This window comes from Pristiophorus japonicus, chromosome 11, assembly GCF_044704955.1.
Source record: "Pristiophorus japonicus isolate sPriJap1 chromosome 11, sPriJap1.hap1, whole genome shotgun sequence".
NCBI lineage: Eukaryota > Metazoa > Chordata > Chondrichthyes > Pristiophoridae > Pristiophorus > Pristiophorus japonicus.
In genome coordinates, this window is record NC_091987.1 from 147,174,213 (window position 1) to 147,200,627 (window position 26,415).

Below are 26,415 nucleotides of genomic sequence, written 5' to 3' on the forward strand. Positions count from 1 at the left end.
ATCCATTGGGACCTCCCCAGAATCCAGGGAATTTTGGTAGCTTACAACCAATGCATCCACTATCTCTGCAGCCAATTCTTTTAGGACCATAGGATGCAAGCCATCAGGTCCAGGGGACTTATCTGCTTTTAGTTCCATTATTTTACCAAGTACTACTTCTTTAGTGATAGTGATTGTATTAAGTTCCTCCCTCCCTATAGCCGCTTGATTATTCCCTTTTGGGATGTTTTTAGTGTCTTCTATCATGAAGACCGATACAAAATATTTGTTCAAAGTCTTTGCCATTTCCCTGTTCTTCATTATTAGTTCCCCAGTCTCATACTCTAGGGGACCAACATTTACTTTAGCCACTCTTTTCCTTTTTGTGTATCTATAGAAACTCTTACTATCTGTTTTTATATTTCGTGCTAGTATACTTTCATAATCTTTCCGCTCGTTTTTTTTTTAAGTCGTCCTTTGCTGGCTTTTAAGTTTACCAATCCTCTGGCCTCCCACTAGTCTTGGCCACATTGTTTGCCCTTGTTTTCAATTTGATACTGTCCCTTATTTCCTTAGTTAGCCATGGATGGTTATCCCTTCTCTTACAGCCTTTCCTTCTCATCGGGATATATTTTTGTTGAGAGTTATGAAATATCTCCTTAAATGTCTGCCACGGCTCATCAATCGTCCCACTCTTTAATATTTTCCCAGTCCACTTTAGCCAACTCTGCCTTTATACCTTTGTAGTCTCCTTTATTTAAGCTTCGTACACCGGTTAGAGATCCAACTTTCTCACCCTCCAACTGAATTTGAATGTGAACCTGGCAAGTTATAACGAGACAAAGTTGACACAAAATATGGCAACAGGAAGTCAAGTTGTGCAGACAGGATGTACTTGCAGATGTAAGATTTTTAATATAGATAGATAGACTATAAAGCAGACTCAGAAAACTTAGAACCTTTGGCTGGACTGCACCAAGGAGGAAGCAATGGCTGTTCAATAGGTATAAAATAATTAGTTTGGGAACTAATTATTTTATAGCTATAATAAAGGGAAGAACTACAAGAGGCAGTGGATGTTTTAGTTTTTTTCTTCTTTCTTTTCTGCTAATAATGTCCCCTCAGCTGTTTCTTTCCTGAAGGCTTTTGATTCCTTGCCTTTATGCAGTTCCATGGCTCCCTCAGCTGCCTTCTTCAACTGGTTCACTGATGTCCTTTAGGGAAGGAAACCTGGTCTAGCCTGTATGTAACTACAGTCCCACACCAACATGGATGACACTTAACTGCCCTCTGAAGTGGCCACTCAGTTGTACCAAAACTGCTACCATTGGCTCAAGAAGTAGGCCCCTAACAACTTTCACAGGTCAATTAGGGATAGGCAATAAATGCCAGCCCTGCTAACAATGCCCAGAACCCAAGATGTATTTACAAAAATGCCCATTCTCCCCCAAGTGTAGTCTGCATTTTCTGCTCAGAAGTGATCCCCACTGGAAGTGGGGCAAGCGCCTGCCTGACCATAATTAATATACTCAGCCTTATTCTAATATTCCAAAATGCTGATGATTGCGAGCCCATCCGTTGGAAGGTGAGAAATTGAGCGATTGTGCAGAATTTGAAGAGTCATTCCAGCTTAAATGGCCAGTTATCCTCAGTCAAATTTGGTGCACAAATGAAGTTCAGTGCCAAGTAAAAGTCTGCCAGGAGAGCAGAACGCCGACAAGTTCTGGCTGCAGCTGGAGGGAGTGTGGCCCACAACTAAGATCCTGATGTCCAGGGGCAATGGAAGGAAGTGGCCAGGGCCATGAGAGCAAGTTACTGGTGGACACTCAACAAAAGGCTTCACGACCGTTTCGGGTTGGACTAGGAAGAGGAGTTGGTTATGCAGGCCAAGAGTGAAATGTACAATGCATGTCTGCCACTTAATGGGCTGTAAATTCCTGGACGTCATTAAACCTGTTATGGGTTGGATCCTGATAGGTGGAGAATCCTGGATGCCGTGGTAACAAAAGGTGATTTTGGCTCTCTTTGTTGCTTTCTTGTTCCAAGGACAGGAGAGCCCAAACAGCCAAGCGAGGGTCGCAACAGGTGGCAGCTCTCAAACCCCTAACCTTGCATCCCCTACAGGAAGAAAATGATCCAAATCCAGAGATGGAAGCCAGACATGGGGAAGTGGAAAGTATGAGGCAGCTGCTGATTTGTGTTGGCATTCTGCTTCTTCTCCTTCCTATCCTAATGTACACCCCATTAACAACAACAACTTGTATTTATTTGGCGCCTTTAACGAACTGAAACCTCCCAAAGCGCTTCGCAGGATCATTATGAGATAAAAAATTGACACCGAGCTGCATAGGTAGAAATGAGCGCAGGCTTGGTCAAAGAGGTTGGTATTAAGGAGCGTCTTGAAGGAGGAAAGCGAGGTCGAGAGGCAGAGAGGATTAGGCAGGGAGTTCCAGAGCTTGGGGCCGAGGCAACGGACGCTGTGTTTTCAGATGATGTCACCAAGGGGCAACATGTAGATGAGGAATAGTTGGGACCGAGGATAGATCCTCGGGGACACCAGAGATAACCAATGAACCCGACCATGAAACATCATGACATTCCTTCACATCAGCTGCAAACCTCAGGAAATGATTCAAACCCTTCATCCTCTTTTCCTTCTGCCAATGTAACAGAGTGCAAGGACAGAAAGCCCAGTGCATCCAGTGCTGCTAGCACTTTATAAACACACACTCTACCTCTCCCAAACACCAGCTCAGAGATATCCACCCCAGGGCAGTTAGAAAGGGAGCCAGAGTGGAGTGCACACAGGATGTTATTGCTGGTTATGGAGTCCCTCATGTGTCCCCTTCCTTCGACTGAAGAGCCTGGGATCAGGATCTCGCAGGACTGACTCATGAAGGAACAGTACTCGCAGAGAATTAAGCGCGGGGGCCGTAACAGTCAGTTATGATGCAGGTGGCAGCTGAGGCAAAGACATCTACTAGAAGCTTGCACAACACAAGGACAATTTCACAACAGCACATGTCCCTATGGAGGCAATGCTAGAGAAGACTTCAGTCAACTTCTATCTGTATAAAACACTAGTTCGGCTACAGCTAGAGTACTGCATGCAGTTCTGTTCACCACATTACAGGAAGGATGTGATTGCACTGGAGAGGGTACAGAGGAGATTTGCGAGGATGTTGCCGGGACTGGAAAATTTTAGCTATGAGGAAAGATTGGATAGGCTGGGGTTGTTTTCTTTGGAACAGAGGAGGCCGAGGGGAGACCTTATTGAGGTGTATAAAATTATGAGGGGCTAGATAGAGTGGATAGGACAGACCTATTTCCCTTAGCAGAAGGGCCAGCAACCAGGGGGCATAGATTTAAAGTAATTGGTAGAAGGTTTAGAGGGGATGTGAGGGGAAATGTTTTCACACAGAGGGTTGTGGGGGTCTGGAACTCACTGCCTGAAAGGGTGGTAGAAACAGAAACCCTCACCACATTTAAAAAGTACTTGAATGTGCACTTGAAGTGTCGTAATCTACAGGGTTATGGATCAAGAGCTGGAAAGTGGGATTAGGCTGGATCGCTCTTTGTCGGCCGGCACGGACATGATGGGCCAAAATGGCCTCCTTCCGGGCTGTAAATTTCTATGATACTAGAGGCCCCAAGGCAGAGGTATGTGTCATGTATGTACACGCTGTTTGTAGCCACCAGATAGCGTCATTGTTGGAGACCACTGAGTAGCACACACATGGTGCTGCTCTGGTATAAAAAATAGTCATTTTGTGAGTCAGGCACTTTGGGCAGTAATAATGCAGAGCCAAGGGTGTACCTTGTTCAGTTAAACAGTACTCAGTTTGTACCTTATTGCATATATAACAGTATTTAAGGGAAATTTGTACTTCTTCTGTGGATGCTCACTGCTGGCATCGAGCGCTGGAGTACCCTCTTTAGCACATAGTGACTGTGAGTTGTTTCACTCTGTAAAAGTCACTATATAAATGCAAGTTGTTGTTGCTGTCATCGAGACAAATGCCACCTCAATCCCAGGAAGTTCATATTGCAGGACTTCAGAAATCACCTCACACCAACTACTACAACTGATGTAGAGCATACTATAGGAGAAGTAAAGACTGCCGTTCCAAGCACATAATTCATACACTACCAGAAGTTAGAAGCATAGAAGTTAATAGTACAGGAGGCCATTCAGCCCATCGAGTCTGTGCTGACACTTTGCTAGAGAAATGCAAAACTAATCCCACTGTCTCACTCTCTCCCCATAGCCCTGTATCTTTCTCTGCTTCAGATATTTATCCAGATTTCCTTCAAAAGATGCATTGGTCTATGCCTCAACTACTCCGTGATAAAACATTTTATGCTCAAGCAATCCTCTGTGTGGAAATTTTTCCTAACCTCTCTCCTCACTCTCTCAGTAACAGTGTTAAAGTAAATACACCTCGTCACTGACTACCCAACGAGAGGAAATAGTCTTTCTCTTTTCTCTCTATCAAAACACATCGTTATTTAAAAAACAACTATTAAATCTTCTTTTCGCATTTGCCCCAGTGGAAATAGTCCAGGTATCTCAAGTTTCTCCTCATAACTATAGTTTCCCATCCCTGGCATCCTCCTAGTGAATCTACACTGAACGCTTTCTATAGCTTTAATGTCCTTTGGGGATGGCATCAAACAAGAAATTAGGGATGCATGCAATAGGATACAGCAATTATCATGGATGACTTTAATCTACAAATTGATTGGGCTAACCAAATTGGTAGCAATACTGTGGAGGAGGTGGATGTCCTGGAGTGTATAAGGGATGGTTTCCAGACCAATATGTCGAGGAACCAACTAGAGAGCAAGCCATCCTAGACTGGGTCTTGTGTAACGAGAGAGGATTAATTAGCAATCTGGTCGTGCGAGGTGCCTTGGGGAAGAGTGGCCATAATATGGTAGAATTCTTCATTAAGATGGAGAGTGACACATTTAATTCAGAGAATAGAGTCCTGAACTTAAAGAAAGGAAACTTCGACAGTATGAGACGTGAATTGACTAGGATAGACTGGCGAATGATACTTAAAGGGTTGACGGATGACGGTGGATAGGCAATGTCAGACATTTAAAAAGCACATGGATGAACTACAACAATTGTACATCCCTGTGTGGCGTAAAAATAAAAATGGGAAGGTAGCTCAACCGTGGCTAATAAGGGAAATTAGGGAAAGTGTTAAAGCCAAGGAAGAGGCATATAAATTGGCCAGAAAAAGCAGAAAACCTGAGGACTGGGAGAAATTTAGAATTCAGCAGAAGAGGACAAAGGGTTTAATTAGGAGGGGAAAATAGAGTATGAGAGTAAGCTTGCAGGGAACATAAAAACTGACTGCAAAAGCTTCTATATGTGAAGAGAAAAAGATTAGTGAAGACTAATGTGGGTCCCATGCAGTCAGAATCAGGTGAATTCATAATGGGGAACAAGGAAAAGGCAGACCAACTGAACAAATACTTTGGATCTGTCTTCACTAAGGAAGACACGAATAACCTCCCGAAAATACAAGAGGACCGAGGGTTTAGCGAGAAAGGGGAACTGAGGGAAATCATTATTAGTCAGGAAATGGTGTTAGGAAAATTGATGGGACTGAAGGCCAATAAATCCCCAGGGCCTTATAGTCTGCATCCCAGAGTACTTAAGGAAGTGGCCTTAGAAATAGTTGATGGTGGTCATTTTCCAACATTCCATGGACTCAGGATCAGTTCCTATGGATTAGAGGGAGGGTAGCTAATGTAACCCCACTTTTTAAAAAAGGAGGGAGAGAAAACAGGGAATTATAGACCGGTTAGCATGACATCAGTAGTGGGAAAATGTTGGAATTAATTATTAAAGATGTACTAGCAGCGCATTTGGAAAGCAGTAACAGGATCGGTCCAAGTCAGCATGGATTTATGAAAGGGAAATCATGCTTGACAAAGCTACTAGAATTTTTTGAGGATGTAACTAGTAGAGTGGATAAGGGAGAACCAGTGGGTGTGATGTATTTGGACTTTCAAAGGCTTTTGACAAGGTCTCACACAAGAGATTAGTGTGAAAAATTAAGGCACATGGGATTGGGGGTAATGTATTGACATGGATAGAGAAATGGTTGGCAGACAGGAAGCCAAGAGTGGGAATAAACGGGTCCTTTTCAGAATGGCAGGCAGTGACTAATGGGGTGCCGTAGGGTTCAGTGCTGGGTCCCCAGCTATTTACAATATACATTAATGATTTAGACGAAGGAATTGAATGTAATATCTCCAAGTTTGCAGATAACACTAAGCTGGGTGGCAGGGCAAGCTGCGAGGAGGATGCTAAGAGGCTGCAGGGGAATTTGGACAGGTTAGGTGAATGGGCAAATGCATGGCAGATGCAGTATAATGTGGATAAATATGAGGTTATCCACTTTGGTGGCAAAAACAGGAAGGCAAATTGTCTGAATGGTGACAGATTAGTAAAAGGGGAGGTGCAATGAGACCTGGGTGTCATGGTACATTAGTCATTGAAGGTAGACATGCAGGTACAGCAGGCAGTAAAGAAAGTAAATGGCATGCTGGCCTTCATAGCGAGGGGATTTGAGTATAGGAGCAGGGAGGACTTACTGCAGTTGTACAGGGCCTTGCTGAGAACACACCTTGAGTATTGTGTACAGTTTTGGTCTCCTAATCTGAGGAAGGAAGTGCTTGCTATTAAGGGAGTGCAGTGAAGATTCACCAGACTGATTCCCGGGATGGCAGGACTGACATATGAGGAGAGACTGGATCGGCTGTGCCTGTATTCACTGGAATTTAGAAGAATGATAGGGGATCTCATAGAAACGTATACAATTATGACGGGACTGGACAGGTTAGATGCAGGAAGAATGTTCCCGATGTTGGGGAAATCCAGAACCAGGGGACACAGTCTAAGGATAAGGGGTAAGCCGTATAGGACCAAGATGAAGAGAAACCGTTTCACCCAGAGAGTTGTGAACCTGTGGAATTCTCTGCCACAGAAAGTTGTGGAGTCCAGTTCATTGGACATATTCAAAAGGGAGTTAGATGTGGCTCTTACGGCTAAAGGGATCAGGGTGTATGGAGAGAAGGCAGAGGTGGGGTACTGAGATTGCATGATCAGCCATGATCATGCTGAATGGCGGTGCAGGCTCAAAGCACAAAATGGCCTGCTCCTGCACCCATTTTCTATGTTTCTATAATGGGAGGCCCAAAACTACACACAGCGCTCTAACTGCGGTATATCTGATGTTCTCTATGAATTTAATCTTGTACGCTATTCCCCTCTCTAGAAAAGAAAAAATGGTCATTGGGCTTTTTGATGGCTTTATCCACCTGCAGGAATGCTTTCAGGGAGTTCTGTATTCGAGCTCTGAGGTCTCCCTGCTCATTCATACCTTTCAGTGTTTTTTTTTCCCATTGAGTGTACAGTCCCCATCTCTTGTTCTTCCTCCAAAAATGTATTACCTGACACTTGTGCGCATTAAATTACATCTTCCACCTGTCTGCCTGTTCCACTAACCTGTCTATAAGTCTCTCTAAATTTCAATATTGTGCTCCCAATACTGCAGTCCAAGTCATTGATATATACTGAGACCATTTAGTATCTCGAGCCTGTTCCACCATTCAGTGAGATCGTGGCTGATCTGGGATATAACCGCCATATCACTGAATACCTTTGGTTAATAAAAATCTAGCAATCTCAGATTTATAATTAACTGCCAAGAGTTCCAAATTTCTCCCGCCCTGTGTGTGTAGAAGTGTCTCCTAACTTCACTCCTGAAAGGTCTGGCTCTAACTTTTAGGCTATGTCCCCTAGTCCTGGACTCCCCAACCAGCGGAAATAGTTTCTCTCTATCTACCCCATCAGTTCCTCTTAGTATTGTGATAACTTTGATCAAATCATACCTTAACCTTTTAAATTATAGGGTTTACAACCCTAGTGTGTGTAATCTCTTCTCATAACTTAACCCTTGGAGTTCAGGTGTAATTCTACCCTGCACTCCCTCCAAGGTCAATATATCCTTCCTACGGGGTGGTGCCTTGAACTGCTCACAGTGCCCCAGAGGTGTAGTCTAACCAGGGTTTTGTATTGCTGTAGCATGACTTCTACCCCCTTGTATTCTAGTCCTCGAGATATAAAGGCCAACATTCCATTAGATTTTTGATTATTTTCTGTACCTGTCCATGACATTTTAATAATCTATGTCACATTATAACAGTGACTACACTCCAAAAATACTTAGTTGGCTGTAAAGCGCTTTGAGATATCTGGGTTGTGAAAGGTGCTATTTAAATCCTAATTTAAATCTTTCTTCCTTTCTATGCACATGGACCCCTAAGTCTCTTTAGACCTCCACTGTTTTAGCTTTTCACCAAATATATCTATCTTTTTTAGGTCTAATGTGGATGACCTCACACTTGCCTACACTGAAATCCATTTGCCACAGTTTTGCCCATTCACTAAGGGGGCAAAATTTGATATCGCCCCGTGTGGGGGCCGTAACCGAGGCGAGGTGGGACTCCTTGTGCCCGACATGGAAGTCCTGCCCCGGCTGTGAAATTGGGGTTACCGCCCCCGAGAGGAAGTGGAGTGCAATGTCGGACGGTAAGGGGGCAGGACCAAGGCGGTAAACGTGCAAATTTTCCAGCGCTACACGATCTTTCCTCATAGCACTTGCACGAGAACAGGACCCTCCACTTCCGTTAAAGGGGACGGCACGCTGCGAGGTCTGCAGTGAGGCGAGGGGCCTGCACTACGCCACCGGGGATGCAAGGTGCTGTAGCTGCAGCCTAGCACAGAATCAGAGTGCCAGACTGCATTAACTTGACACAGATCCCGCGAAATACACAACAAAAGGCCGGACCGGTAAGTCGACCTGGAAAAAGAAATGGCGCCGCGCAACTCCCCTTTACTTTTCACCCCGTGAATGAGGTGCAGCCTGGTTAACGACCCGCGATGCTGGCGCTGACATCGCCATGGCGACCTCAAGGGGCGCAACCCAATTTCCGTGCAGCGGTCCAGGGCGCGACCGGTGAGAGCAAGAAGCTGCCGGTTTGCGCCTGTGGTAACGCCCACGCAATTTAGTGGGAGGCAGTAGCGCCGCCCGCCCACCCCCAGCCCCCCCCACCCCACCACCACCGCCAGGAAAGAAATCGTTAGCACCCCCTGAGGTCGTTAATGGGAGGTGCAAACAATGCGAATTTCTCCCCCTGAAATGCTTTGTAATTTCGCGCTTCCATCTGCACTACTTACACTGCCGTCTATCTTTGTGTCATCGGCAAACTTGGATATGTGGCTCCCTATTCCATCATCTAAGTCATTAATAAATATGGTGAATAGTTGAGGCCCCAACACAGTGGGACACCACTCGTCACATCCTGCCAATTAGAGTACCTGGTTATTATCCTTACTCTCTGTCATCTGCTGCTCAGCCAATTTCCCAACAAGGTCAATACTTTGCCCTCAATTCCATGAGTTTCAACTTTAGTTAACAGTCTCTTATGTCAGTGTTTTCAATCAGGCCAACATCCCCAGCATCGAAGCACTGACCACACTTGACCAGCTCCGTGGGGTGGGCCACATCGCCCACATGCCGGACACAAGACTCCCAAAGAAAGCGCTCTACTTGGAACTCCTACACAGCAAGCGAGCCCCAGGTGGGCAGAGGAAACGTTTCAAGGACACCCTCAAAGCCTCCTTGATAAAGTGCAACATCCCGACCGACACCTGGGAGTCCCTGGCCAAAGACCGTCCAAAGTGGAAGAAGAGCATCCGGAAGGGCGCTGAGCACCTCGAGTCTCATCGCCGAGAGCATGCAGAAATCAAGCGCAGGCAGCGGAAGGAGCGTGCGGTAAACCAGACTCCCTACCCACCCTTTCCTCCAACGACTGTCTGTCCCACCTGCGACAGAGACTGTGATTCTCCTGTTGTACTGTTCAGTCACCTGAGGGCTCACTTTTGGAGTGGAAGCAAGTCTTCCTCAATTTCGAGGGACTGCCTATGTTGATGATGATGAGGGACTTTATCAAATGCCTTCTGGAAGACCATATAAATAACATTCATAGACATTTCCCTGTCCACTACTTAAGTCACCTCTTCAAAAATTCAAGCAGGTTTGTCAGGCATGTCCTCCTCTTTACAAATCCATGCTGGCTCTCTGATCAGCTGAAAATTTTCAAGCTGTTCAGTCACTCTATTCTTAATTATAGACATTCGTAATTTCCCAACAACAGATGTTAGGCTAACTGGTCTATAATTCCCTGATTTAGTTCTCTCATCATTCTTAAGTAGCGGAGTGACATACAATTTTCCAATCTAAAGGAACAGTTCCTGAATCGAAAGAACTTTGGAAGATTATAGTTAGAACATCTACAATGTTTTCATCGACTTCCTTTAAAACCTTGAGATGGAAACCATCTGGTCCTGGGGATTTGTCACTCTTTAATGCTATTATTTTCTTCATTACGTTAATTTTCAATATTAGTTTCCTTGGGGTTTCCGGCATGCTATCCTCTTTTACTGTAAATACTGATGCCAAGTAATTCATTAACATGTCCACCATTTCCTTATTTTCATTTATAATTTGCGCCTGCAATTTGTTCAATTTGTTCTGAATACTCCATGTGTTTGTATAAAGACCGCTTATTTGGAACACACACCACAACTTGTCCTCCTGCTCTAAAGTTATTTTTCTTACATTTTTTTATTTCTCCCTCCTGATTTAATTATTTTACATCTTTTAGTTTTCCCTTTAGCTAGAGTGTCAAAAGCACAATTTCTAATTATTACTCTACTTCTCTTCCCTTTCGCTTGTTTTATAATTATTTATAATATTACTTTTTCCACTGAGCACCTCCCCAACCCCCATCTCTATTTACTAGTTTAAAGCCCTTGTGATGGCCCCATTTGTTTTTTGCTGCGGGGACCCTGGTCCCAATCCCAGCATTGACCCCTGGGATACAGCGCTCCCAATCCCAGCACCGACCCTGGGATACAGCGCTCCCAATCCCAACACTGACCCCCTGGGATACAGCGCTCCCAATCCAAGCACCGACCCCTGGGATACAGCGCTCCCAATCGCAGCACTGACCCCTGGAATACAGTGCTCCCAATCGCAGCACTGACCCCTGGGATACAGCGCTCCCAATCTCAGCATTGACCCCTGGGATACAGCGCTCCCGATCCCAGCACCAAACCCTGGATGCATCGCTCCCAATCCCAGCACTGACCCCTGGGATACAGCGCTCCCAATCCCAGCATTGACCCCTGGGATACAGCGCTCCCAATCCCAGCACTGACCAATATCCATTTACCCTAACTCATGGTATCCTGTCTGTCAACCAACTTTCTACCCTTGCTGCTACATTTCCTCTTATACCATAATGCCGGAATTTGTCGAATAAGCCTCTTGTGAGACACCTTATCCAATGCCTTCTCAAACTCCACATACACTACATCTACTGCATTCTCTTTAACCTTCCAATCAGTTCTCAAAAAAAAACTCTAAGTTTGTGAAACTTGACTTGCCTCTAACAGATGAGTTACTGATGTCCCCAGTGGAAGCTTGGAGCGGGCACATAGAACAAAGGTTATGAAAGGAAAAGTTAAAACGAATGGACGGAAAATTACGAGCTGCGCACTGTTGAATGTGTGAGAGGAGGGCACCGGATTGCAGGGTAACTAACTCCTTAAATGAGTTGAAGGGTCTTCTTCATCCCAACTTATATGGTGACCTAGGAATAAGTGCGAAACGTGATGCATAACTTACCTCTATGCTAGACCTGATGCTCTTGAAACAGAAGAACTGCTTCTGAAGGGGAATCTCAAAAGTTAAAGTAGTATCTAGTCCCTCAAGTTCTGGATATGCAGTTTGAACCACGTAACCATTTTCACAAAATATGAGCAACATATTTTTCTCCTAACCAACAGAAAAAACGCAGTTAAACAACAATACATTAATTCATCACAATGAAAGACTTTTACACACATAAAACACATGTTTTTACCTTGCTAATTGTCTCCGGCCTTTTTTCACCTGAATCCACAGCACGAGCTGATGTCCAGCACCTTACCAAAGTTGCCATGACAGTGTGAGTCATCAGACTAATTGATCATGAGCTGAGCCCAACAGTGTCGTCACACCGGACAGCAACTCACATGCCCTTCCCATCGCCGAGAGCATACAGAAATCAAGCGCAGGCAGTGGAAAGAGCACGTGGCAAACCAGTCCCACCCACCCCTTCCCTCAACGACTATCTGTTCCACCTGTGACAGGGACTGTGGTTCTCGTATTGGACTGTTCAGCCACCCAAGGACTCATTTTAAGAGTGGAAGCAAGTCTTCCTCGATTCCGAGGGACTGCCTATGATGATGACTGATTAGTGAACAGAAGCTGCAACCCAGGCCAATGTTCCATGGAGTGCTACTAATTGTCGGTCTGGGATCAGTTAATTCAATGCATACTGGGGCTGAACCTCAGTCCTGCCTGCTCCCAGTGGATTGTGAACGCACAGTAGCAGCAGAGGCTGAGCACCGATACTTCTGACCGGTGATTGGGGAGGGGTGGGGGGGAGGGGAAGGTGTACCAGGGGCTTGAGCAGGAGGCTTGAACGGAGGCTTGAACGGAGGCAGGCAGGAGGGGGAGAGCGGGTGCCTTGCACTACCCCATAAATCCAATGATTTGCTGCATCAGTGCAAGGTTACTGTGCCCATGTATAAACAGGCAGTCTGCACCTCATGACATTGTGCTGCAGGAACACAGCACTGGACAGTAAGCACATACACAAATACAGACACAGAAGCACAGACAAAAATACAGGCACAGAAACACATACACAAATGTAGCAACAAGTACACGGTGACAAGGCATTGAAACCTCACAGGAGGGGTTTGTGACAATCTGGACCTGAATATTAAATACTCCATACATTATTCCCCCAAAGGCTTTGCGGGAGCAAGATAATACAATCCTGATGCATCGGAGATTACAAGTGGAGAAAATAAAAAAAATACCACATAAAATCAGTTTGTCCATTTCACTCCATAACACAATGTCGTACAGTACATACATTGGCATGTGGAGCCCACTGCAAGTTCACAACTGGTCCTGGGACATTGATGAATCCCACTGGTTCGTATTGCGTCTGAGTTCGAAAGAAAAACACCGTCTTGTCTTTGCTCTATAAGGGAAGAACAACATAATGAGCCTTAGCAGACTCATTTCAAACTGGCACGGCTAGTGAATATTTCTCATCCATCACACTTCACACTGCACTCATTCTTGGGGGAAAATCGATGAAACAAAGGCAATAATTACAAAGGCAATAATTTGGATTGTACAAAGGAATTCTGCAGGACCACAACATATCAGTTAGAATGTCTGAACATACCCACTAATCGAACTTCAAAAAATACTAACAAGGTCAGGATCTAAGAGACAGTGAACTCTGAATTTTCAGTTTTCATGTGACAACAAAGGACTTAATGGCCTTATGCCTTATGCCATCATCCGCATGCCCGATACTAGACTCCAAAAACAAGCGCTCTACTCAGAGCTCTGACACGGCAAGCGAGTCCCAGGTGGGCAGATGAAACACTTCAAAGCCTCCTTGAAAAAGTGCAACATCCCCACCCACACCTCGGAATCCCTGGCCCAAGATCGCTCAAAGTGGAGGAGAAGCACTGGGAAGGCGCCGAACACCTCGAGTCTCTTCGCCGGGAGCACACGGAAGCCAAGCGCAAACAGCGGAAGGAGCACATGACAATCCAGACCCCCACCCACCCGTCCCTTCAAGCACCGTCTGCCCCGCCTGTGACAGAGACTGTGGGTCCCTCATTGGTCTCATCCGTCACCTGAAAACTCTCATTAGTGTGCAAGTCATCCTCGACTCTGGGGGATTGCTTAAGGAGAGATATAAATACAAGTTGTTGTAAAGACATCCCTGTCCTTATAAAACAGCCTGCGATCCAACTGACTGTGAGCATTGTCATGGGACGTCTATTATATTAATAAGAATGTTATACCCTGTCATTCCAGAGTCCTATTACAATGGTGCTTATGAGTTTTCCATATTAATTCTGCCCACATCTGGTGATGCCTACTGTCTTATTTTTCAAAGGAACATCCCATTAATGTGACAGTCTGACTGTAGTTTGAAAACGCGCCAATGAAGCGCCTTGGGAGCTTTCACTACTTTAAAGGCGTTATATAAATTCAAGTTACTGTTGTTGATGTGTGCTCTGGCCACGAAGTGGTTATATGAAACAATTTATCAACCTGAATATTTTTGATCCATTTTTTCCCCCTCAGTAACTAAATTTGTATATAAATTTCCAATGCAAGAGTTTAAACAAAATTTTAAGAAACACAAGATTGCAAATTTCAAAACACATTAAATGTACACACTGACTTGTCTTTTAACGCCTTCATTGGCCACCTTTTTTTTTACCTCACCCTGTTTCAGAAACCTAAGCTTTGTTTTACCCAGCAACAGGCAAGAGCTTTCATCACATCTGTGCATTCAGAGCACTGCAGTTTGCGAAATTTCCCAGCATCAGCAGTAGTTGAAGGATAGATGGGTGCGACCGTTCATTTTGTGAGCGTTTGAAATTCTTTTGCTTTTTTCAGAAGAAAAGCCCAGGCAGAGCAGAGGAAGCCTGAAGGCCTGCTCTGGACAGGCAAGCAGGATACTAAAATCGGCTGTTTGATTGATAATGACGAAAGCTGTAGACTGCAGGAAGATATCAATGTACTGCTCAGGTGGGCAGAACAGTGGCAAATAGAATTCAATCCTGAGAAGTATGAGGTAATGCATTTGGGGAGGGCTATCAAGGCAAGGGAATACACAGCAAATGGTAGGACACTGAAGTGTAGATGAACAGAGAGACCTTGGAGTACTTATCCACAGATCTCTGAAGGTAGCAGGCCAGGCAGATAAGCACATGGGATACTTGCCTTTATTAGTTGAGGCATGGAATACAAGAGCAAGGACGTTATGCTTGAACTGCATAAAACACTGGTTAGGCCGCAGCTGGAGTACTGCACGCAGTTCTGGGCACCACATTACAGGAAAGATGTGATTGCACTAGAGAGGGTACAGAGGAGATTTACGAGGATATTGCCTGGACTGGAGAATGTTAGCTGTGAGGAAAGATTGGATAAGCTGGGGTTTGTTTCCTTTGGAACAGAGGAACCTGAGGGGACACCTTATTGAGGTGTATAAAATTATGAGGGGCCTAGATAGAGTGAATAGGAAGGACCTATTTCCCTTAGCAGTGGTGTCAATAGCCAGGGGACATAGATTTAAAGTAACTGGTAGAAGGTTTAGAGGAGATACGAGGGGAAATTTCTTCACCCAGAGGGTGGTGGGAGTCTGGAACACTCAGCCTGAAAGGGTGGTAGAGGAAGAAAGCCTCACCACATTTAAAAAGTACTTGGATGTGTACTTGAAGTGCCATAACATACAGGGCTACGGATCAAGAGTTGGAAAGTGGGATTAGGCTGTATAACTCTTGGTCGGCCGGCGCGGACACGATGGGCCAAAATGGCCTCCTTCCGTGCTGTAAACACGATGACAATAGTGATGACACAGCCTGGGACAGTGACAGTGACGGTATGGCAGTAATGGAAGATGCAGGAGACTGACTGCTGTGCCTCAAGGAGGGGTGTGAGAGGCAATGAGGTGGAAGAGCAAAGGGAGACAGAGTGTCAGTTGGATAGAGCGGTGGAAAAGTCTGGGTCTAGAGGAATTGCACGTGCTTTAGATATGTTTATCTGCAAATACTTACACCTGTTGCAACCATTTCTCCATTCTGTTCATAAGCAATAGCAGTGACATCTGCTGTGTGTGGCTTCAGGGCCTGTTTTAGTCGAATGTCAGCCTCACCAACTTGCTTTCGTCCAGCAACAAGAGCAAGGTCTTTCGGATTATATATTTCCAGGATACGGATAACACCATCTTCAAACCCTACAACAATTATGTTTCCCTTTGGATAGCACTGTAAAGGAAAAGATGTTTGTACTTTTTGAAATTCTACATAAAATAAACAAGAACAAAGGATTAAAATTGGTATCTTAAAATTACAGGTAGGAAGGGAAAATCATTTACAAAAATGATTTTGATTGATGAAAGGAACAATTGAAGTGTGCAACAGTACTATATCATCAATGTGTATCACTCCTGAAAGAGCATCACATTCAAATTAACTAAAGCAGATGGTGAGGTTAATCCATTCAATGTAATTTTTTTGCATTTTCAAAAGAAATTTAACAAAGTTCCTCATGTAAGACATGTAAGATTAAGGCTTGTGCATCTATTTATCTAGCTCACAATCTAGTTGTCTTATCAAATTGTTGGCGTTGATTGAAGAGATGCTGATAAAAGGCAAAATGGCCTACCCAAGAAATGTAACCAGTGATGACCCATAGGGATCAATGCTGAGACCCATAGGCATATTATAGAACATGGTCTAGTATCGTTAAATGTGCTGCTAGCATAAAGCTTTGTGGAGAGATAAATAAGAGAGCACGGTGGATAGTGACCTATACAAATAAATACTTAGATAGAAAATAGACATATAGATAGATAATCAGAGAGACAGATATATAGAAATAGATCAAGTGATAGAAAGACTGACATAGGAATAGATAGGTAGAGATAAAGAGATAGATACAGACATAGACTGAGATATTCAGATAATCGCATAAAGATAGAGAAATAGATTGAGGAGTAGGTAGAGAGATAGATACAGTGACATCTGCATAGAGATATAGGTAGAGATAGATAGAGATGAGGGGGGTTAAATTGGTTAGCCCCTGAAAACGGGCACGGGATCACGATGCATAACTAACCCGTGCTCATTCAGTGTAACGCAGACAGCAGGCCAACTTCGTGCTGCCTGCCCATTGCAACAATTTCTATGTGCAGCCAGCGCTCCCGTGCTATTCATTAGCTGCACACATCAGCAAAGGGCCCAATATTGTTGCTGCCTCACACTACATAAAGCTAGACTGCACTACTTAAAGGGAAGGTGCATTGAGGTTGCTGGAGGTGCTGAGATCATTGGGAATAGTGTGCTGTGCTACAATCAACATGGCTGACCATGGGAGAGCGCGGGCACCTAGGGGTTTCGGACACTGCACTGGAGGTCTTGGTGGAAGAGGTGGAATGAAGGAGAGATGTCCTGTGTCCTCACGGGGGCCGGAAGCCCTTCAGACACAGGCTCAGAAGACAGTGACAAGACATAGCAGAGGAGGTCAAGGCCAGGAGTATAGCTGCAAGAACTTGAATGCAGTGCAGTAAGAAGTTTAATGATCTTACACAAGTAGTTGTCAGTGAATGCATCTTCAAATAGCATATCCTACCAACTGCACCATGAGCCTCAGCCACTGCTCAATTCATCGTACCCCTATCACTCACCGATCAACAGTCTCTATCAATCAGAACTCATACCTAACATTCATATGCTTCACCTAGAAACATAGAAACATAGAAAATAGGTGCAGGAGTAGGCCATTCGGCCCTTCTAGCCTGCACCGCCATTCAATGAGTTCATGGCTGAACATTCAACTTCAGTACCCCATTCCTGCTTTCTCGCCATACCCCTTGATCCCCCTAGCAGTAAGGACCTCATCTAACTCCTTTTTGAATATATTTAGTGAATTGGCCTCAACAACTTTCTGTGGTAGAGAATTCCACAGGTTCACCACTCTCTGGGTGAAGAAGTTCCTCCGCATCTCGGTCCTAAATGGCTTACCCCTTATCCTTAGACTGTGACCCCTGGTTCTGGACTTCCCCAACATTGGGAACATTCTTCCTGCATCTAACCTGTCTAACCCCGTCAGAATTTTATATGTTTCTATGAGGTCCCCTCTCATTCTTCTGAACTCCAGTGAATACAAGCCCAGTTGATCCAGTCTTTCTTGATAGGTCAGTCCCGCCATCCCGGGAATCAGTCTGGTGAACCTTCGCTGCACTCCCTCAATAGCAAGAATGTCCTTCCTCAGGTTAGGAGACCAAAACTGTACACAATACCTCACCCTCACACACGTAGTACTGTTGCAAGTCTCAAACCCACAACTCACAGCTGGCACACACTGGCAGCTATTCAACCATGACAGCCACATCACCCACAACATTCACTGAGACACTTCCCTCTCTCTTGCAGAAGGTGGTGCTCAACCAGAGGCAGAAGGAACTAAGCGGAGGGGGAGAGGCTCACCTGTATATTCTAACCCCCATGGAAGAGATGGTGCTGGCTGTGGGAGGGCAAGCCTGCATTTCTGAATGCTTTGCTTCGGCCGCAGTCCGGAGATCGAAAGAGTTAAAAGTTGGAAGATTGATGTTTGGATTAAAAACAGGATGTTTGGATCGAAAGAGGCTGTTAGACGATCGGAGCCACTTAGCCATTCAAATGTGACACTCTGATTACCTGTACGTTTACAGTACTCCATGATGGGAATCGATTTATGGATAGCGAGACTTGACTTCAGGATATTAAGTGGCTGGTCATTGTCTGCATTTGAGTGTACCTTGTTACTATGTGAATAATAATTTGATGACATCATCTGTATGTTGAACGATCTGGTTTATGTACAGTAATTCAGAAAGCAGTTCGCTGTGATTTCAGGACAATTTGCAGGGGATGGTTTTTCCATGCCCCTGCTGCCCTGTCCTTCTAGGTGGTAGAGGCTGCGGGTTTGGCAGGTGCTGTCGAAGAAGCCTTGGTCTTGCAGATGTACACACTGCAGCCACGGTGCGCTGGTGGTGGAGGAACTGCAGCCTGCCCAGGCAGTGCAGGAAGAGCAAGACAATGAAGGAGGCAGCGGAGAAGGGCTTTCAGCAAGAGGCCATATTCGCAGAGGGTCTTAAGGACATGGAATGGGTGGCTACCTCCAGCAGCACACCTGTGGAACCCACCATGATATAGTGTCTGGCTCAGCTTCTCTTGCAGCACAAGCAGCAGCCACCTAATGTCTGAGTGCTACAGTGGAAGCTCAGACTGTTGTTATCATGGTTCTGCATAGCAGTGTGCAAAGGGGCTTCCAGGACATCACAATACTCCAACAATCTGTACTCCAACAGATCTACTTCCTTAAGACCCTCTGCGAATATGGCGTCTTGCTGAGAGCCCTTCTAAAAGTGGAGGGCAGAGAAACCCAAGGCAAAAATCAAAAAGGGCCATATTACAGCAAAATTCTAAAGGGACAAAGAGTGTTAAAAAGACAAGCCTGAAGGCTCTGTGCCTCAATGCGAGGAGTATTCATAATAAGGTAGATGAATTAACTACGCAGGCAGCTATTAACGATTATAATATAATTGGGATTACGGAGACATGGCTCCAGGGTGACCAAGGCTGGGAACTCAACATCCAGGAGTATTCAACATTCAGGAAGGATAGACAGAAAGAAAAAGGAGGTGGGGTAGCATTGCTGGTTAAAGAGGAAATTAATGCAATAGTAAGAAAGGACTTTATAGCTTGGATGATGCGGAATCTGTATGGGTAGAGCTGCGGAATACCAAAGGACAGAAAACGCTAGTGGGAGTTGTGTACAGACCACCAAACAGTAGTAGTGAGGTTGGGGACAGCATCAAACAAGAAATTAGGGATGCGTGCAATAAAGGTACAGCAGTTATCATGGGCGACTTTAATCTACATATAGATTGGGTTAACCAAGTTGGTAGCAATGCGGTGGAGTAGGATTTCCTGGAGTGTATAGGGGATGGTTTTTGAGACCAATATGTCGAGGAACCAACTAGAGAACAGGTCATCCTAGACTGGGTGTTGTGTAATGAGAGAGGACTAATTAGCAATCTTGTTGTGCGAGGTCCCCTGGGGAAGAGTGACCATAATATGGTAGAATTCATTATTAAGATGGAGAGTGACACAGTTAATTCAGAGACTAGGGTCCTGAACTTCAGAAAAGGTAACTTCGATGGTTTGAGACGTGAATTGGCTAGGATAGACTGGCAAATGATACTTAAAGGGTTGACAGCGGATAGGCAATGGCAGACATTGATAGATTACATGGATGAACTTCAACAATTGTACATCCCTGTCTGGCGTAAATAAAACGGGGAAGGTGGCTCAACTGTGGCTAACAAGGGAAATTAGGGATAGTGTTAAATCCAAGGAAGAGGCATATAAATTGGCGAGAAAAAGCAGCAAACCTGAGGACTGGGAGAAATTTAGAATTCAGCAGAGGAGAACAAAGGGTCTAATTAGGAGGGGGAAAATAAAGTATGAGAGGAAGCTTGCAGGGAACATAAAAACTGACTGCAAAAGCTTCTATAGATATGTGAAGAGAAAAAGATTAGTGAAGACAAACGTAGGTCCTTTGTAGACAGAATCAGGTGAACTTATAATGGGGAACAAAGAAATGGCAGACCAATTGAACAAATACTTTGAATCTGTCTTCACTAAGGAAGACACAAATAACCTTCCGGAAATACTAGGGGTTCGAGGGTCTAGCGAAAAGAAGGAACTGAAGGAAATCCTTATTAGTCAGGAAATTGTGTTCGGGAAATTGATGGGATTCAAGGCCAATAAATCCCCAGGGCCTGATTGGGATGCATCCCAGAGTACTTAAGGAAGTGGCCCGAGAAATAGTGGATGCATTGGTGATCATTTTCCAACATTCTATTGACTCTGGATCAGTTCCGATGGACTGAAGGGTAGCTAATGTAACACCACGTTTTAAAAAAGGAGGGAGAGAGAAAATGGGGAATTATAGACCAGTTAGCCTGACATCAGTGGTGGGGAATCAATTATTAAGAATGAAATAGCAGCGCATTTGGAAAGCAGTGACAGGATCGGTCCAAGTCAGCCTGGATTTATGAAGGGGAAATCATGCTTGACAAATCTTTTTGAATTTTTTGAGGATGTAACTAGTAGAGTGAACAAGGGAGAACCAGTGGATGTGGTGTATTTGGACTTTCAAAAGGCTTTTGACAAGGTCCCACATAAGAGATTAGTGTACAAAATTAAAGCACATGGTATTGGGGGTAATGTATTGATGTGGATAGAGAACTGGTTGGCAGACAGGAAGCAGAGAGTCAGGATAAACGGGTCCTTTTCAGAATTGCAGGCAGTGACCAGTGGGGAGCCGCAGGGTTCAGTGCTGGGACCCCAGCTATTTACAATATGCATCAATGATTTAGATGAAGGAATTGAATGTAATATCTCCAAGTTTGCTGATAACACTAAGCTGGGTGGCGGTGTGAGCTGTGAGGAGGATGCTAAGAGACTGCAGGGTGACTTGGAAAGGTTAGGTGAGTGGGAAAATGCATGGCAGATGCAGTATAATGTGGATAAATGTGAGGTTATCCACTTTGGTGGCAAAAACAGGAAGACAGAATATTATCTGAATGGTGACAGATTAGGAAAAAGGGAGGTACAACGAGACCTGGGTGTCATGGTACATCAGTCATTGAAGTTTGGCATGCAGGTACAGCAGGCGGTGAAGAAAGCAAATGGCATATTGGCCTTCATAGCTAGAGAATTTGAGTATAGAAGCAGGGAGGTGTTGCTACAGTTGTACAGAGCCTTGGTGAGGCCACACCTGGAATATTGTGTTCAGTTTTGGTCCCCTAATCTGAGGAAGGACGTTCTTGCTATTGAGGGAGTACAGCGAAGGTTCACCAGATTGATTCCTGGGATGGCAGGACTGACATATGAGGAGAAACTGGATCAACTGGGCTTGTATCCACTGGAGTTTAGAAGAATGAGAGGGGAGCTCATAGAAAGATATAAAATTCTGACGGGATTGGACAGGTGAGAGGCAGGAAGAATGTTCCTATTGCTGGGGAGTTCCAGAGCCAGGGGGTTACAGTCTAAGAATAAGGGGTAAGCCATTTAGGACCGAGATGAGGAGAAACTTCTCAGAGAGTTGTGAACCTGTGGAATTCTCTACCGCAGAAAGTTGTTGAGGCCAGTTCGTTAGATATATTCAAAAGGGAGGTAGATGTGGCCCTTACGGCTAAAGGGATCAAGGGTATGGAGAGAAAGCAGGAATGGGGTACTGAAGTTGCATGATCAGCCATGATCATATTGAATGGTGGTGCAAGCTCGAAGGGCCGCATGGCCTGCTCCTGCACCTAATTTCTATGTTTCTATGTTTCTCCGCCACCTCCTCCTCACTCTTCTAACAGCCTGTCTTGCTCTGCGTGGCCTCTGTTCATTCTCCCAATCATGCTGTATTCCAAGGGGAATTCCTACTCGTCCACCCATGTCTAGGAGCAACTGGTCTGTGCAGAAGCCTTTAACTCAGCAGAAAGTACTTCAGCACCTGCGACACCACTCCCCGTACACTATTAAAACTTTAACCAACTCTAGAAAGCACCCAAAACTCATAGAATTACAGCAACAGTCAGAAGAAATAAACCAGAAACTGACATGTAAGTACTTGATGATCCCTTTAAATGGCGCTGGTGGGGGAGTCCTTCATGCTGTTTAACATCATGTTCAGCTGTCAAAGTTAAGAGACAGCGTAGGCTGGAGTGTGGAGCTCCAAAATGGCAGCCCCGGTGTCAAATCAGCATTGCACGCTGATTATCACGATCTGCCTGCTCTGCATGCTGCCAGCAGAGGTTAGGTGCGCGCACGTGGACCTCAATACCGATATTGCATCTGGCACACTTCGCGTCAGAAGTGTGCACGTGCGAGCGCACCAGCACCATTTTGGAACCTAAAGGGGTCTTGTAGCACTCAAAAATTGGGTCTACCGAGACCAATTTTGCCCCATAAAGTGATAGAGATAGATCGACAGCTAGATGGAGAAATGGCAGATAAAAAGATAAAGATAAATAGAAATTGAATCGATTGATAGATGGATAAATAGATGTAGAAATAGAGATAGTAAGAAAGATGTAAATAAATAGAGAAAAGAGCTGAAGAGACAGATGGATAGAGAGACAGAGAGCAAGAGATAGAGAGACAAAGAGAGAGGGGGGAATACGGAGGGACAGAGAGATACGGAGGGACAGAGAGATACGGAGAGATGGAGAGATGGAAATATAGAAAGATATGGAGATATATTTTATTTCCACTGAAATCAATGATAATCAGATGGTTTCTCTAACGGATGGCTGGCCCCCAATGCCAGTTTGATGCCTGAGGGACGTTGAAAATCTACCCCATTACATGTCTCCCTTATATAAATTGCAGCTTTGGTTTTCCAGGTATACACTAGTGTTGAGAAGCATCACTCGTTCCTTGTGCCTAATCAGAGAATTCCAAGCATGCGCCTCACCACCATTCTTGGTAAATTTTCCCATTCTGCCATCTCTGAACAAGCGAAGGCTACCTGTTCTCTTAAAAGCTGCAGCTTTTGTGAGGTCGCACATACCACAAGTGGTCCCCAAGTTAGTGCAGTTCCACCTTGCCTGTACTTCATACTGGCCAATTCTTCATTTCTCACAAAGTCGTAGATGCGCACGCTGCCTGAAATTAAAGAAGAAAAACATCTAAGAAACCGTCTGAGGATTTTAGCATTGGCTTCCTGACAACAAAAGCGCATAGCGACGCACACACAATTCTCCTCACCGACACCCAGATCTGTGGTATTGCAGAAAGCAATGTACCTGAAGCAACTCGCTTCTACGCGAATGTTTAGAAAAAAGACTTGTGCATAGGCAGCACAAAATCAAGATCTGCTGTTGACACAAAAATAAGGAGCTTAGCAAAGGAGGACTTCAGGAGGATGGAGACTGACTAGCAGAATGGGCAGATAGGTGGCAGGTGCAAGTTAACATGGAGCAGTGTAAGGGAGTGTGTTTTTGAGAGGAAAATCAAGGCATGAGAGATAGAGGGATAGAGGGATAGAGAGATACGGAGAAACAGAGAGATACGGAGGGTCAGAGAGATATTCAAAGGAAAATAGCTGAAGATAGTCAGATATCTAGTGGTTCAAGTCGAAAATCCCCTGACGCTGTGAGTGCAGATAGATAAAAAGGCCAACAGATTCTGGGTTTCACAAATGGGGACATAGAGTACAATGATAAATTTGCACAAAACATTAATTAGGCCACAATTAGACTATTGTGTGCTGCTTTGGGTGCCCCATTATAGAAAGGACATTGAAGCGTACAGTTTAGATTCACCAGTATCATGCCAGAGGTGGGATTTAATTCAGGTTTAAAAAAAAAAAGAAAAATTTTGACAGGGAAAGAATGTTTCTTCTGCTGAGGAGTCTGTGACAAGAGGTCATCAATTTAAAATGATCACGAAGAGAGAGAGGAGAGTTTGAGAGAAATGTCTTTATGCAGAAGGTTGCTAGATCATGGAATGCTCTCCTCTTCAAAACCACCATTGTTATTATCCCCGACTCAAAATTGCCCACCATCAACTTTTCATTCCTCGTTAATCACTGCCCCATCGCTAGCCTCCTTTTCCTTCCAAAGGATCCTTGAAAGCATCATTGCATCTTAACACTGTGCCCATCTGTCCTTAACCCTCTGTTTAAATCCCTCCAGTTCAGCACCCACCCTTCTTATAGCACCAAGATGGCCCCAGCGAGAGTCATCAGTTCAGCCACCAAAGAACTCACTTTGGGAGTGGAAGCAAGTCTTCCTCGATTTCGAGGGACTGCCTATGATGACTCTGTGACTGTGGCCATGGTGCTTTATGTCTCATGGTCATTTTTTCCAGAGTTCACGATGGTTAACTATGCCATCCTCCTCCAATGCCTTTCCTCCATTGTCCAGCTCTGTGGGACTACCCTCACATGGTTCTACTCGACCTGCCTGATCATAAGCCGATCACGAGGACGGCTTCGCTTCCCATTTCTGAACTGTCACTTCAAGAGTTTTCCAAAGATCTATTCTTGGCTCCCTCCTCTTCCTCATGTACATACTGAGCCTCAGTTCCATCACTGCAGATATGTGCTCAGCTTCCACAAGCACACCAATGACTCCCAGAGCTACTGCTTCGTCACCTCTCTCAATCTCCTGGACATCTCTGGGCTGTCGGACCGCTTTTCTGACATACTGAACGAGGTTAATCTCCTCCATCTCAGCAACGGGAAGGCGAAAACCATCATGTTCAGCTGTTGCCACCGATTCCATCTCCTTCGCCAGCCACACTTGGAGACTGAATCAGACTCTTCACAGCCCAAATCCCGTGCCCTCACCAGCACTTTGCAACATTGCACACCTCCACCAGTGAAACTCTCGTACGTGCCTTTGTCTCCTCCAGACCCGATTGTGCTCTCCTTGCTATCCTCCCATCTTACACTCCCCATAAACTCTGCTGCATATATCGTATCTCACACTAAATCCCGCCCACCCATCACCTTAATGCCCGCTGACGTATACTGGCTCTCTGCCTCAAATAGAAAATTCTCGTCCATGTCTTTAAATCCCTGCATTGCCTCGCCCCCACCCTTCCTCTGCAATCTCCTCCAGCCTCAGAATCCAACCCCCTCAAAGTCTCCATTCTTCTGACTCGGGCCCACCACCGGCGCTTAAATCCTAACCCCCCCAAATAAACCGCACCGCCTGTCCACCTCCCCTTTGAAAGCTTTCTGAAACCTTGGACCATGCTTTTAGTCACCCCTCTGAATCTCTTTTCCTTCCTGGCATGGCGCTTGTTTTTAATTTGTCGCTCTCTGTGTAGCACCTTGGATCTTTTGCATTAAGGTGCTATGTCCATAAATGAAAGTTGTTGTTGCTGCTTGTATTGGCCTTTATTTATGACAAACTGGCATGTATCCCCTCCAAGATCACTGCACACCTCTGGACCATCAACTGTTCACTGAGAAATTAAACATGACCTAGCAGATCCTCTTCTCTCGCATGAGACACCAGACACTGCAATCCTGGCCAGGGAGATTCAGAAGGCTCCTGGCACAATGTTATAAAGCACCCGTCCCTTAGCTGATACACTACTGTCAAAGACCTGAGCAGATCCTAGATACCACCAGTAGGTCAGCCAGAAAGTAAGCCTTTTCCTTCCAAAAGGCCAGCAGGACGTAGGCTGTAGGCCTTCTGGCTGCAGTTCATTAGAAAAGGGAATAGTGCCAGAGGACTAGAGGACAGCTAATGTTATTCCGATATTTAAAAAGGGAGCAGAACAAGTTCAGGCAACTATACACCAATTAGCTTAACATTGGTGTAAGGAAAGGTAATGGAATCCTTACTCAAAGATGTAATAGAAAAAGATCTGGAAACCAAAAATATAATAAAGAATAGTCAGCACATATTTCAAAAGGGAAGGTCATGCTTGACCAACCTTCTTTGAAGAAATAACAGAAAGAGTAGAGAAGGGTGGTGCAGTAGATGTAATATGTTTGGATTTTTAAAAGACCGACAATAAGGTACCGCATAGCAGACTCATGACTAAGGTCAGAGTATGTGAAGTCAGGGAGAAAGTAGCAGAATGGATACCAAGCTGACTACAAAACAGAGTAGAGGTCAGAGGTTATTACTCAG

At 44.8% G+C, this 26,415-nt stretch overlaps 1 protein-coding gene across 1 annotated transcript in view; it reads right to left on the minus strand.

The window, feature by feature from the left end:
* LOC139275611 (cilia- and flagella-associated protein 44) overlaps positions 1-26,415 on the minus strand; it is a 292,909-nt gene that overhangs the window by 186,728 nt on the left and 79,766 nt on the right. Inside the window, exons 12-15 of the mRNA XM_070892782.1 lie at positions 23,334-23,428; positions 15,776-15,985; positions 13,057-13,167; positions 11,757-11,906 (exon numbers count right to left, since the gene is read on the minus strand). Coding sequence (XP_070748883.1) covers positions 11,757-11,906; positions 13,057-13,167; positions 15,776-15,985; positions 23,334-23,428 — 566 coding nt within the window. The remainder of the gene's footprint in view (positions 1-11,756; positions 11,907-13,056; positions 13,168-15,775; positions 15,986-23,333; positions 23,429-26,415) is intronic.